This window comes from Lepidochelys kempii, chromosome 3 (genome assembly GCF_965140265.1).
Source record: "Lepidochelys kempii isolate rLepKem1 chromosome 3, rLepKem1.hap2, whole genome shotgun sequence".
Taxonomy (NCBI): Eukaryota; Metazoa; Chordata; order Testudines; family Cheloniidae; genus Lepidochelys; species Lepidochelys kempii.
Window position 1 is genome coordinate 37580370 of NC_133258.1, and position 15817 is coordinate 37596186.

General features: G+C 39.3%; 1 protein-coding gene across 1 annotated transcript in view; it reads right to left on the reverse strand.

Moving 5' to 3' along the window:
* Positions 1-15571, reverse strand: part of SNTG2 (syntrophin gamma 2) — a 529846-nt gene extending 514275 nt beyond the window's left edge. Inside the window, exon 1 of the mRNA XM_073336143.1 lies at positions 15348-15571. Coding sequence (XP_073192244.1) covers positions 15348-15419 — 72 coding nt within the window. The 5' untranslated portion in view covers positions 15420-15571. The remainder of the gene's footprint in view (positions 1-15347) is intronic.
* Positions 15572-15817: the final 246 nt, after the last annotated feature.

Below are 15817 nucleotides of genomic sequence, written 5' to 3' on the forward strand. Positions count from 1 at the left end.
AAAATGCTCAAATGCTAAGAGTCCTCCAGTGTAGTCTCCCAATTCCCCTTATGTGCCTAGAAGGGCAAGACAAGTTCTCCCACAATTCACTGGAAAAGAATCAAAGTGGCTTAGTTCAGATCACTGCAATGCAAAGAATTATCAGGTATGCCCCCACAAGTCCTACTAACATACATGGAGGAGTGCAGTACCTCTGAGGACACAGTAAGTTGAGTAGGGGTTTACGGTATGCCCTTCATGCCAGGGCTAGGCTAACCCAGGAGCTCTGACCCAGGTGCTAAACACTCAGGTTAACTCTGCTTTGAAGACATACCCTTATGGAGTGGAGTTGGATATTCTCACAGAGCAGCTGCAACTAGCAATATCAACCAGCAGCACCCTGTTACCATACTGGCTGTCTCATATAAAACTCTGTTAACTGGGTGTAGCCATCACCACCCTGCCTTGAACTCCCGAGATAATTGCTCCAGGGTGTAAACTTTCCCATCTAAGGTGGATGTCACATTACATCATTAGGGAAACTGTGGCACAGGGTTGGAAACCAAAGATTATGGAGGTCCTGAAGTGTCTGAACCACATATCAAAGTTTTCCTAATTTTTTCTTAGCCACTTGATCATTTTTGCAAAGTTCTGCTTCCAGTCAATATCATTATTCTAACTTTGGTATTAAATCAATTTATTAGTTACCTGGCAATGAAAGGCACTCAGTTGACAGGTATCTACACTCCATACAAAAACAGATTAAAGGGAGACATGCAGAATGTCAATGTTGCATTGGGTAAATACACCTACCTTTCATCTAAGCTTTTACGTTTTTAATATTTTCTAAAATAACCTTTATGTTACTTTTTAGTTTTTTTCCTTCCGAGTTTCCTCATTTCATCAAGTGATCTGCTGCACAATAATAATTTTTCTGTTGAATGTAGCCTGGAAGAATTAGGAAAACTGGTTTCTCTCTCTTTCTGTACACATCAGTGAGCAAATGTATTCAGGCATGGAAAACAGCATTCACTATTCATTATTTGTTATTGAGTACTCACTGCTATCCATCTATTTTTTAAAAAAGAATCAGTCATCTAATAAGTAATCAGAAAGAAATACTATGTGACTTAGCTAACCATTCACCCTCCACAACAGAACAGTCATGAACAACCTGCAGGATGAAATTTATTCACATGAATGAAACAATTACAAATCACAAATAATGCCAGATCATACAAATATTCACACATGTGCTCACTGTGAAGCATGTGAGGAGATCCTTGGATTCCAATCAAAGTAAAGCACATCTGCTGGATCAGGATCTTTTTTTTAAATCAAAAGTCTGTTCATGAATTATTCAAAAAGAGAAAAAATGGTTAAATTCCTCTACTAATTTAGTCACACTGGATCAATGAACTAGCTCTATAGTATTCACTTTTTTTTAAGACCCAAATTATATTTTTATATATTATCTCAGTCATTAATGGAAGTTTACATTGAGTAACATTGAATAACATTTACTTACAATGATAATTTTGAATATTTTAGCAAAATTACACTAAAATATCTTCTATGATGTGTTTAAATTTGGACTTTTATTCAAAGATAAATGTGGAAGAAATGAATTTATCATAAGTAATATTAATAATTTTCCTGACAAAATAATCATAGGATACTCTTTATCTTGAACCATAAACGGCAATTCTAATTAACAGTAGACTTAAGCATGGAATTTCTGATGTCCTTTTAAAACAATGATTCATTTCACATATTATGGTAACAGAGCCATATATAAGTAGGTATGTACATAATTTTTAAAAGCATGTAACAGGATGAAAAAGCAACAGATGAGAAAACTGTATCATAACTGTTAGCATACCCAAGATAATCAGGAACAATGACTCACAGAGAACGCAAGCTTACTTTCATGAATAGGACCTTAGTGGCAACATCATCTAATCATGTCAAATTGTTAATTGTTTCTGAGTGAAGTGGTTTGTTTAAACTAATTGCATCCTTATTATAAAGGTAATTGTTTTGCAAGTGAGCTTTCAGTTTAAATTTACTATGAATAGTAGTTAATAAACATGCTTGATTTTAATATATCATTTTTCTACTAAATCTTGTTAAAATTAGAAATCAGATTAGTAGGCTAGGTATGGAATGGTAAAAAAACCTTATATGATAGTACATCTTCAGACTGGCATATGGAACTATCTTTAGCACCCAAACTGATATATTTTACAGAGCTTTGAAGGTGTACAACACAGACACACCACCTTACCAGTTATATAGCACCTTTTCCCCAATCATCATAGACCACTTCACTCAGACAGTAATTCAGAAAATTTCACTACCCATCTATCAGACAGTACCCGTTGTAGAGACACAAACTAAGTCCCATAAATAGTATGTGTTGCTACATGTACATAGGTTAAGTATTTTGGCCATAACCAGCATCTGAACTGGTGGAAACTGGACTTTTGTTGGTTTTTATTCACATAAAAGTAGCTTATAAATGCATAGCATGGCTACCTTAACAAACTAATGTTGTGATGTCATTAACAGAAGGATGTGACATGAAAGACAGATTACTCTTCTGGTTAAGGCACTAGACTGGGATTCAGAGGTTCCATTCCTGTCTCTGCCACAGATTTCCTGCACTCTTTGGCAAATCATTTAATTTCTCAGTGCTTCCATTCCCTTTCTGTAAAAATGTGGAAAATTCTTTCCTTTCTCACCAAAGTGATGAGGCTAAATACATTAATGTCTTTGAGGCATCCAGATACTATAGCTATGTGGGCCCATCTACATAGATACCAGTGCTATCTACAGAGAAAACACTTTGTATGTTGTGAATGTAGCAGACCAGAACATCAGAACATTGTTTTATAATGGGAATGTATTGCAAATTAATTGCAGTTTATTCTTTTGATCTGCTGAATTACATTAACATTATTCTTAAATGTAAGAGATCTTTTGCAGTTCAGTGTTCTTCTCTGTGGGTTGATTTAATGAGGTGCTATGTTAGGATGGATATATATTATATATTCTTTTTAAAAAGATCCAAAGATCCTCTTGTGTGTTGCTATGTGAAAAAATGTGTTGATAATAAAATGAACAAAATTAACCTTTTTTTCTAGAAATACAACATTTACATTAAATTAGAGATTGGAAAATTTGGTACAAGCATACTGGTAATGATATTTTTCGCAAAACCCTTTGTTCATTCATACAAAGAAGAGAAAGCTAATAGCCTGCAATAGTACACAACTAGATATTATGACTGGAAGTCTGAAACCATCTCAGATTTTGTTTTAGACTTTTCAGCAATTTAACTAGCTACTAACTAAACTTTTAGAAAAGAAATAGACAGTATGTGGTAATATAAATAATTGTTTAAGTGATTTCATACTGAACCTCTAGCAAACAAGTTACACCACGTTCAGGAAACATTTATGTAGAAAGTTAAAAACCCACAAGCAAATAACATGCTACAAAATCCTATGCACCATATTCATCTTTACAATAAACAAAATTTTCCTGCATTTCTATGCACCTATATCTTTCACACACACAAATAATATTGTCTTTAATCCTCAATTTACTTTAGTACCTACTTTGTGCTCGACTGAAACAATTACATCTAAAGCAATGATAGCCACATTGTAATGTAGGTATCTAGCTCTATGTATCATTATCTACCAGAGTTATTGTTTTTATAGCTTACAATAACTTTTCCAATGTGAACTGCAAATTTTCTTGTTAAAAATAGTAAAACCATTTAAGATTCAACAACATGGACAGGATGAATAGGTTTCAGAGGAACAGCCGTGTTAGTCTGTATTCGCAAAAAGAAAAGGAGGACTTGTGGCACCTTAGAGACTAACCAATTTATTTGAGCATGAGCTTTCGTGAGCTACAGCTCACTTCATCAGATGTTTACCGTGGAAACTGCAGCAGACTTTATATACACACAGAAATCATGAAACAATACCTCCTCCCACCCCACTGTCCTGCTGGTAATAGCTTATCTAAAGTGATCAACAGGTGGGCCATTTCCAGCACAAATCCAGGTTTTCTCACCCTCCACCCCCCCACACAAATTCACTCTCCTGCTGGTGCTAGCCCATCCAAAGTGACAACTCTTTACATAATCAAGTCGGGCTATTTCCTGCATAGATCAAGGTTTTCTCACATCCCCCCCACCCCCATACACACACAAACTCACTCTCCTGCTGGTAATAGCTCATCTAAACTGACCATTCTCCAGGTTTAAATCCAAGTTAAACCAGAACATCTGGGGGGGGGGGGTAGGAAAAAACAAGAGGAAACAGGCTACCTTGCATAATGACTTAGCCACTCCCAGTCTCTATTTAAGCCTAAATTAATAGTATCCAATTTGCAAATGAATTCCAATTCAGCAGTTTCTCGCTGGAGTCTGGATTTGAAGTTTTTTTGTTTTAAGATAGCGACCTTCATGTCTGTGATTGCGTGACCAGAGAAACTTCAAATCCAGACTCCAGCGAGAAACTGCTGAATTGGAATTCATTTGCAAATTGGATACTATTAATTTAGGCTTAAATAGAGACTGGGAGTGGCTAAGTCATTATGCAAGGTAGCCTGTTTCCTCTTGTTTTTTCCTACCCCCCCCCCCCCAGATGTTCTGGTTTAACTTGGATTTAAACCTGGAGAATGGTCAGTTTAGATGAGCTATTACCAGCAGGAGAGTGAGTTTGTGTGTGTATGGGGGTGGGGGGGATGTGAGAAAACCTTGATCTATGCAGGAAATAGCCCAACTTGATTATGTAAAGAGTTGTCACTTTGGATGGGCTAGCACCAGCAGGAGAGTGAATTTGTGTGGGGGGGTGGAGGGTGAGAAAACCTGGATTTGTGCTGGAAATGGCCCACCTGTTGATCACTTTAGATAAGCTATTACCAGCAGGACAGTGGGGTGGGAGGAGGTATTGTTTCATGATTTCTGTGTGTATATAAAGTCTGCTGCAGTTTCCACGGTAAACATCTGATGAAGTGAGCTGTAGCTCACGAAAGCTCATGCTCAAATAAATTGGTTAGTCTCTAAGGATGAATAGGAAGACTTAATTACAAATGCATCTGCATTTTAAAACACATCTGAGAGGGAAAGAGTATTGTAGAGAAGAAACTGATAGCAACAAAAATAACTAAAATGTTTAAAGGTTGGTGTAACCACCCAAGAGTTCAGATGTTAATATAAGTTACCTGAAAAACTTGTCTGGAAACCTTTCAAAAATAGTGTCTCTCAAGAGACTCTAGTACTAGCTGTTTCCACCCAGGCGAGACATACAAGGAAAATAGTCTTTCCCATGCAATTTCATTATGTCCACCTCCAGTCCCACCTGGAACTTGGAAGTGCAGGAAAATGAAAAATTGATGGATAAGATGCTTAATTAACTTCAGAAAAGTTCCAGTTCATTTTCAACTTTAAGCAAAGGGTCAAGTTTCCTTTTATTGTATCTGAACTAGTTCACCCTATAGCCCCGAATTCTCAGTGCTTCCACAGCAACTAATGAAGGACATTATTATAACTACCTAACATATAGGGAATGTCGCTTTAGGTGGCTGGCTTTTAAAAAGATGTCAGAGAGACACACAGAAGGCAGCATAGAAATAAATAACACTATTGCACGTCTGTACAAGGCCAAATTTTCAAGTGTGGGCAACTTATTTGGGTCCCTAGATGTGAGCTGTTGGGTACTGAGTTCTTTAACAATGATTTCAGACTGAAAGTGTAGTTGAAGGACTCAAGAAACAATCTATGGAAACTCTACAGAATCCCAAAGCATAATGAGGCATAGACAGAGTTGCCATTTAGGGGGGCCCTCTGCATACTATATACTAGGAAGATAGTCTGTATACTAGCTCTGAATACTCAGTGTAGAGTATTAGAACAACTAGATCTGCACATTTAGGCACACAGACTTCAAAAGGAACAGAATTTTACCTCTAATGACCAGAAACTCCCACAGAGAGGACAATGGAGAACCGCATATGGCAAAGGATTCAGAAAGTCACAGTGGCAGCCTCTCGTCCTCCTCTTGGGTTGAGATGGATGGATTTCCCATGCAGAACATCCACATAAAGCCCAATTACTCTGCATTACATAGGAGTCAAAAATTTCACCAGTGTCCATTTGATCTGATAGTTTTCCAATGTCTTCAACTTTATAAGTCAGCTTCAAGAGTTGTCAAAGTTACATGTAATCATTAATTAACATTATCCAACATTCAAAACTTCTGGTTTGAAAACTGATGATAATGGCTGAACCCTCATGCACATCCAAACTCTTTATTGTTGCCTTGTTTGACCCTTGGTGTGTGAAAGGCCCCAATCCTGCACAGATTTGACTATACATATTGTGAGCAGCCACATTAAAAAGGACATTGATTTCAGATTGTAAATTATTTGTGGTAGGATGGTTATTTATTATATGGTTGCACAGTGCTTAGCATAATGGGACCTACTCATTAAAGGCAGTCAGTTTCAATATAGATATTAAATAGCAGTGGTATTGTGAGTCTTTGCAGGATTAGGGCCTTTGGGCATCAGTACATTCAGGTGAGAGGAGGAGACTTGCAGGTAAAGTTGCCTGGGGAGCAGAGAGCTTCCACCTCCAAAAGGGAAACAACTTCTCTGTCTTGCAAATATCTTATGGTTTGCTAGAGAGAAGCCTTGCTCCGATGACCCTTAACAGGTCCATCAGACTAGAACTCCTACTGGTGAAATTTAGCAGGTCATCATGAGAATGGAAATAATAATAAAAAAAAAAGTTGAATGCAAAGTTGGCCAAAAGCATATTTGAGTAGAAATTCTGAGGAGCCAGAATGGCAGGAATTGTGGTTTTGGGCCACCTACTTTACCTGCCTGATTCCCCAGCATTGCTGCCCAACCTTCCCCACTGCCCAGTCTCATTCCACAGTGAAAGTGTTTCCTTTACACTCATTGTCTTGACATTTCCCATATGTTGAACCATTTAAAAAAAATAAAGAAAACCACGTTTAATATGGAATAGAACGTGGAACTGATAGAAAAAGTGTACATGTGTTGGGGAAGGAGCAGGACTCAAACCAGCACAATACTGTGCTTAAGATATCTTACTGATAGATGTTTGTGTTATCTCTACCTAAATAATTTTGAAGTTTTGGTTGTATGTTTGAGTGTCATTTTGATAGGACGATTGCAAGTACTTGTATGTGATAACTGAAAAGCTGGGGAATGATTTTGAAGAGCTGAGGAATGTGACCATGATTAGGTAGCATGACACAAGGCTTGCGAATCAAAGTTTGTAAGGATGTTAATGTTGCTTTAAAAAGAAAAGGAGTACTTGTGGCACCTTAGAGACTAACCAATTTATTTGAGCATGAGCTTTCGTGAGCTACAGCTCACTTCATCGGATGCATGCCGTGGAAACTTTCCACGGCATGCATCCGATGAAGTGAGCTGTAGCTCACGAAAGCTCATGCTCAAATAAATTGGTTAGTCTCTAAGGTGCCACAAGTACTCCTTTTCTTTTTGCGAATACAGACTAACACGGCTGTTACTCTGAAACCTGTCAATGTTGCTTTAATTGTCGATTCCCTTGATTTTCAGGAAACGCTTTCCCATACTTAACCATAAGTTAGAGAGGGTTTTTTTATGTTTATTTATATATAAGGTATAAAAGTAAAGTTTTGCGATGACATATAGTCAGTCCCCTTCAAACAAAAATAAACTTGATACATGATTTTCCTGTAGGACATTTTAATAGAAAGATTGGAAAAAAACAACAGAGCATAGCAATTTCATTATAGTGCACCTCTATGAAGATGATGTGATTTTGGAAACGACTGAAATTAGTACTTTTTAAGTTAATGGAGTTCTTATCGATTTTAATAGAGACATGGGGAAAGTGGAAGGTTTGAACTTCATTGCTTACTGGGTGTTTCTTATTGACAGAGTCATGTAATGAGATTGAATGCAATAAACAATGAGTATCATGGACTATTGCCAAGTTTGGAAGTAAAATATCAAGTTTTACTCTAAAAGAGTACTCTAAAAGAACTGAAGGGGTAAATGTTGTCCCCATATGGATGGGAAGGAGAAATTCAAGTTTGTTGAAATATCAGTTTCCCAGCCAGCTTCTTTTTAAAAGAGAAAAGTTTTACACCTCAAGGTTCTGCAGCTATTTTAGTACTTTATCACATAGGTACATTAGAATAGGGGAGAGGAGAAGAGTATCTTTAAAAAAAACATATATAGCATTCCTTCCACTCTTTGTGGTCCAAATAATCTGGAGTGCCTAATAATTCAATGAAAAAACCCTTCAGCCAGATCTTATAGCATTATAGAAATGTAGAATTGGAAGCAACCTCTATGGGCCATCTAGTTCAGTCCCCTGCACTGAGGGCTCAAGACTAAATAAACCCAATTTTTTCAATCTTTCCTCATATGTCATGTTTTTGAGATCTTTAAATCATTTCTGTTGCTCTTTTCTGGACTTTCTCCAGTTTGTCCACATTTTTCCTGAAACATGGTGGCTAGAACTGGATAGAATATTCCAGCTGAGGGATTGCCAGTGCCGAGTAGGCTGGAAGAATTACTTTTCACGTCTTGCTTACAACATTCCTGCTAATACATCCTAGAATGATGTTCACTATTTTTGCAACAGTATTACATATTTACTTTGTGATCCACTATACCCTCCAGATAGGGTTGCCAACCTTTCTGGGTTGGCCGGGAGTCTCCCAGAATCGGCCTCAATCTCCATGTTGCTATTGAAAGCAATCCGGAAGATTTTAAACAGGCAAAAAAGTCTGGTTGGTGGCGCGGCAGGGCTAAGGCAGGCTCCCTACCTGCCCTGGCTCTGCACAGCTCCCAGAAGCTGCCGGGATGTCTGGCTCCTAGGCATAGTGGCGGCCAGGGGGTCTCTGCACGCTGCCCCCACTCCAAGCGCTGACTCCGCAGCTCCCATTGGCTGGAAACTATGGCCAATGGGAGGTGTGGAGGCAGTGCCTGCAGGCAGGTGCAGCATGCACAGAGCTGCCTATGAGCCGCAGGACATGCTGTCGTTTCTGGGAACCACCTGAAGCACTGCCCAGCCAAAGCCCGCATCCCGTACCCCAGCCATGAGCCCCCTCCTGTACCTCAAACCCCTGCTCCAGGCTCAGCCCGGCGCCCCCTCCCTCATTCCAAACCCTTGGCCCCACCCCAACTCCCTGCCCCAGCCTGGTGAAAGTAAGTGAGGGTGGGGGAGAGTGAGCAATGGAGGGAGGGGGGATTGAGTGAGAGGGAGGCAGGACCTCAGAGAACAGGCAGGCAAGGCTGTTTGGGTTTGTGGGATTAGACAGTTGGCAACCCTGCCCCCAAATCATTTCTGAAGTACTCCTTCCAGGAAGTCATCTCCTAGTTTGTGTTTGTGCAATTAATTTTTCCTTCCTACGTGTAGTACTTGGTTTTGTCCTTACTCCATTTCACCCTATTAATTTGAGAACATTTCTCCAGTTTGTCCAGATCATTTTGAATTCCAATCCTGTCCTCCAAAGTGCTTGTAAGCCCTCCCAGCTTGGTATCATCCTCAAACTTTAGAAGTGTACTCTTTATGCCATTATCCAAATCATTTATGAAGATATTACATAGAACTGGACCCCAGACAGATCCCTGCAGAACTCCACTTGCTATGCCCCTTCAGTTTATTTGTGAACCCTTGATAATTACTCTCAGAATATGGGTTTCCAGCCAGTTGTGCACCCACCTTATAGTAGGTTCGTCTAGGCCAGCAGTTTTCAACCATTTTTCATTTACGGACTTCAACAAAATTTCTAATGGAGGTATGACCCCTTTGGAAATCTTAGGCATATTTATACTCCAGAGGTCCACGGACCACAAGTTGAAAACCACTGACCTAGGCTATATTTCTCTAGTTTGTTTATGAGAAGGCCATGTGAGACAGTATCAAAAGCCCTACTAAAGTCTAGGTACATCACATCTACTGCTTCCCCACTATCCACAAGGCTTGTTACTCTGTCAAAGATGGACAATAGGTTGGTTTGACATGATTTGTTCTTGACAAATCCATGTTGACTGTTTTTATTATCTTATCTTCTAAGTGCTTACAAATTGATTAATTGATTAATTTTTCCCCATTATTTTCCTGGGTGTTGAAGTTAAACTTAATGGTCTAGAATTCTCTGGGTTGTTCTTATTCCCCTTTTTACAGAGAGATACTATATTTGCCCTTTTCCAGTCCTCTGGGATCTCTCCTGTTTTCCAGGAGTTCTCAAAGATACATTGCTAATGGCTCAGAGAACTTTTCAGCCAGTTGCTTAGATATTCTAGGACATATTTCATCAGGCCCTGCTGATTAGAAGGCATTTAACTTGTTTAAATAATTCTTAACATGTCACTTTCCTAGTTTAGCTTTAGATCCTACTCCATTGATGTTCACTCTGTTAGGCGTCTGAACACTGCTAACTTTTTTGGTGAAAACAAAGTAAAAAAGGCATTTGACACTTTGGCCATTGTTGCATTTTCTGTCATCTTTCACTCCTCATTTAGTAATAGGCCTACCCTGTCCCCAGTCTTCCTCTTGCTTCTCTTGTTACCCTTTATATCTTTAGCTAGGTTACCCTCTTTTTCTGCCTTAGCCTTTCTAATTTTGTCCCTACATGTTTTTGCTCTTGTGCCCTTAGTAATATCTCTTTAAAAAACTGCCTATTCTCCTGAACTCTTTTTTTCCCCTCAGGCTTGCTTCCCACAAATCTTACCTACCGATTCTCTGAATTTGCTAAACTTTCCCTTCTTGAAGTCCATTGTCTTTATTCTGCTGTTTTCCCTCCTACCATTCCATAGAATCATGAACTCTTATCATTTCATGATCATTTTCACCCAGCCTGCCTGCCACCTTCAAATTCTCAACTAGTTCCTCCCTGTTTGTCAGAACCAAATCCAGAAGAGCCTCTCCCCTAATTGCTTTCTCTCCCTTCTGTAATAAAAAAAAAAAAATAGTGGTCTCCACTATATCCCAAAAACTTGTTGGATAGTCTATGCCGTTTTATTATTTTCCCAAAAGATGACTGCGTAGTTGGAGTCCTCCATCACACCAAGTCCTGTGCTTTGGATGATTCTGTTATAATTTTGGATGATCTTCACTTGGTGTAAGTTGTGTCAGATCCAAATACTCCAATGAAGTTTTAACAATTTGCATCAGCTAATAATTGGGCACCAGAGATCTGCTAAATAAGTTGAACAATTGAAAAATCTACATTCATCTAAATCTGAGTCAAAATAAGATTTTAATCACCTGAATTTGTTTTTCATTTTTGGTCTCTCATTTACACAATAGAATCTCCTCCCGGATCATAGATGCCAAAACAAACAAGTTTATAAAAAAGGAGGGGGGGGGGAGAAAATGACAACCCTGGTTACTTTCCTTAAGACTTTTTTCATCACTTCAGATAAAAGGATTAAAAAGTAAGAGGTTAGTTGTGAGATTTTCCATTGCTTCCATGCACATTAGTCACCAAAACTCTAGGACTGAAATAGAACATACATAACTAGTCTCTCTAAAGTTACTTATGTATCTAAAAATACTGTACTAGGGACGGAGATTCATACAGATGATGCATACATTTTAATTCCTCTGCTTATTTTTAAACTTTAAATTAGCATACCAGTAATAAAAAGTCATTAATTTTTCTTTTCCCTTCAGGCGAAGCACACTGAACTAATACTGTTATTAAAAACAAAGTGCTTGATACATACTAATCAATAACAGCTTGATCATATAAAACTCATTAAAAAACATGGAATATACATTGTAACATTCCTAATGGGTTTGGCCATCTGAATACATGTATTTTCTTTTGAGAGAAAGGCAGAAGGCAAGTTATATGCAGAAGTAGAATTGTGCTTCTGTAAGTTTACAACAATGACAGAAAACCATATGCTAATTGAAACTCAGCTGGATAACAAACCAAAGATTACAAACATTAGAAATTACTTCAAGAAGCTATTGAGACTCCATTCAAAATTACATTTGATTATAACTTTGAACCCTGCATTTCATGGAGCAATGATGTGTCGTTTTGTGGAAAACCAATATACACACATGCTCTTTCTGTGCTAAAAGGGCTTTGGATTCTGGTAATGAAGTGGTGCCATGTGTTTGGCAGTATTTAATAGTCAAATAGTAACTTTAATATTTCCTTATTTCTTAATAGATTATGCATGAACTATACCATCAGTACACTGCACCTTCATATTCATTAAAACACATTTCCATTAGACTGATATAAGACATATCCAATTTTTGCAAATGTTTACTAATTGTAATTAAGGCATATTACTGTAAAGGTTTATTAAGTCAGGCATCTCCATCTGCATTCACATGTCTTGATTTTCAGAGGTGCTGTAAACCTACTGCTCCCACTGACATTGGTGAAATTTGTGTCCCCTCTCCACCTCTGAAAAGCAGGTCCCTTTTATGAAGGTGTGTAAATACCTAATGCCAAGCATCCACATTGGTATTTTTCAGTCTAAATTACTAAAATGCATATTTTGTTAATCTTTAAAAAAGTCTTATTTTGCAATGCTGCTTTTAATTTTTAAGAAAAATACTTTTTAATAAAGGCAACTTGTCAAAGTATATAATTCTTGCTTTCAATCTATGATAATGTTCTGGGGCTTAGGATCCAAATCCTTAAACCCACTGAAATCCACAGATGTTTTGCCCTTCCCTTCTATGTGGCAGCAAGTCTTTTAGTCCCTCATATTGACAAAAAAATCCTGCAATAAATATTCAATACAAAAGATGACATTTTTGTACAACTGTCCAGGGACCAATGCTGCTCCAACTAAAGTCAGTGGGAAATTTCAGCCCTTACTGTTTCAGGCATAATATATATCTACAAGGGAAGACTAATTGTGGCTTTTGATTGAATGGTAGTGAGCAACCTTCACCTTTAACACTGAAATACTCCAAATTACTGTGCATTAGTTTTCAACCTACACAGCAGCTAAGGTTTTAAGATAATTGTGGTACAGATTATTCACAGTTTAAGAACTGGGCTTTAAAACTAAAAGCAGTGGAATAACATGTCTTAAACCCAATACAGAATCTGCTACATTTAAGACTATCATTTGCTAGTGAATGTTTAACACATTAACCATTACAACAACCCCCATCCTTTTTATATTGAACACTGTGTTTAAAATAAGGGTATGTACTTGTATATCCCTTTGAAAAAGTAAATTCTATAATACAATACACACATATTGAGACACATTCAGAAAGTTTTAAGCACACAGAATACAAGCTATACATCATATAAATGCTAAAGTCAGAGAGAATCACATATACTGGTTAAATATTAAAGCAAATTTCCAAAGATTAGACCAGCTTGACTTGGCTATCACTAATAACCTTAGCATAACTAAAGCACATTGTGTATACACACACACACGTATATCTGTGATTTTCCTTCCGCTTTTTAAAATTACAGAATTTCACAACAGATATCAGTGTTTATTTATCCTATGACAATAAATTTAATCAACCTTTATCCAGTTGCCTGGGAGTAATACTATAGAGAAAGTATGGGCAAGAAATTGATACTATTTAACTTTAGCTTCTCTAAAAGCTTCTTAAAAGATGTGTGAAGATTGGTAAGTCATTATAAGCCATACAAATAATCAATTCCAATTATTTAAACAGGGGAAAGTGAGATATAACGTAATACTAATAACCAGTTTTATGTATTGATTTCTCACCGTTGATTAAAAATGTAGCAACTACACTTACAATGACAATCATAATTTCAGTTATGTCCTCTGAAAAATGGCATGTCAATAAATTAAAATGTTTATTAAATACAAAGATTTTCTTGTCAATGATATCAGATTGCCTTCATTTATTAAATTAGAGAAACGTATGAACAACCATCAGAGGGCATCATTTAAAAATCATTTTTAGAATATGCAGTCAAAGTGGCAAGTTTTTCCAACTCCCTGAATCAGTTACCCTTCCTAATGCACCTTTATTGTTAAATATATTAGAAGATTCCATTTTTGTTAGTATGGAATTGCAACTGTATTAGCAGCATTTGAATGATTATTATAACTAGGATGAAACACACAACTGAATTATTTTTAAAAAGTTGACATTCTCTTGAGGAAAGTTAGGTCTTATTGAAATATTATATTGGTAGGACTTTAAAGTGTGTGGTCTTGCAATGTAGTTTAGCAACTGATCTAACGAAGGATAATATAGATACAATGATCCATACCGCAAAGCATTCAGTAGCTATTTATTTAGGCTGTGTTCTTCCAGACCATATAGCATCCATCATTCCTGGCAAATCTATTAGTGATTTTCCTACTTTCCAACACTTCATAAGGAAGCAGTGAAAAAAGTAACTTTTTACACTGTGTTCTAACTTAAGCCAATGGTCATAGAGAATATGTACACAGCTACATACTGTTATTGAAAACAAAGTACTTAATACAATAGCAGCTTGGCAGCTGATTCTTGTACATAGACACATATCTGGCTTTAAAGTTAACCCTCAAAAGCCAAAGGTGCAGCGTAAAGGAACAGGACTAAACTCAGCCAACCTTTTAGGAACATTTAACAAAAAGAGCATTCCAGCTTTAGTTTGTGTAGCTGTAATGCAATGAAAGTTTCTTGTATTTGGAGAGGGTATAAATTACTCCCCCTCGACTATCAGTGAGAGCAGGAGCTGTAAGTGAACTAAAGGTAAGGCAGCTCCGATGAAGAGTGAAACTCCCGCTTGGGAAGATGTATTTGTGCGTGTATAGTCAGATGAGAGAGATACACGCACCTTTCACAGCAGCAGAGAACAGCTCACCTGAAAGAGACACAACGCGTAGCGGCCAGTTTCCCACGGGAACTTTTTATGATGATTACCGAACAACAATCACTCTGCACCTAAGCGACCCCGCGCCGCGCTTTGCCGCAGCTGCACAACCCTAAGCGGGCAGCCGGCTCCCGATGCCGCGGTTTACACTGCAGCTCCACGCACCGACTGCAAAGGCAGAGCGAAGCCGGCAAACCCTCCTACGTCTCGTCCACCGACTCCCCCTGGCTTCGCTGCCCTCTTAGCCTCGCGCCTCTCACAAACGCGTCCTGCCATGCCCAGAAGTTAAAGCCCCCCTAGAAGCCGCCGGGGAAACAGGCGGGCAGACCGGCGCTCCCGAGACAGGATCGCTCACCGCTGCCCGGTTAAGGGCAGGCAGGGGACATGGGGACCCAGAGTTGCTCTCGGGACTGGGCGGGGTGAGCCCGCAGCGCGAAGGAGGGAGAGGGGAGAAAGAGACCGCCGTGTACTTGCCCAGGTGGGGACGAGGAGGCTGGCCGGGCGCTCAAGCGGAGCTGGAGGCGGCTGCTTCCCCGCCACGTTCATTTCCTCCCATGCAGCTGGAGTATTCCTCTCTGAACGGCGAGCGCAGCAGGGCTTGGACCAGGCATTGACTCCCGCCCCGCCCCCGGCAGCCGCGTCCCAGCTCCGCGGGCGGTGGCGGCGGCTCCTAGAGCAGGAGGAGAAGCCGGGCGCCGCCCGGAGAACTAGGCTCGCCTTCGGGCTGAGCAGCCCGGCTGGCCTGCGTGGAGCTCGCCCCTCGGCTCTCCGCGGACGGGGCGTCCACACGCCCGCTTTAACTTCACCCTTCCGCCGGCTGCAGGCGCCGCTGCTCCCCGTCCTCTGAGGGCAGGTTCCCCAGGCAAGCGCTTCCCCGCCGGGCTCGGGCTCCCTACCCAGCCCTGCCGCACCGGGCTGGCGGCATCGGAAGCTTTCCCCCTGGC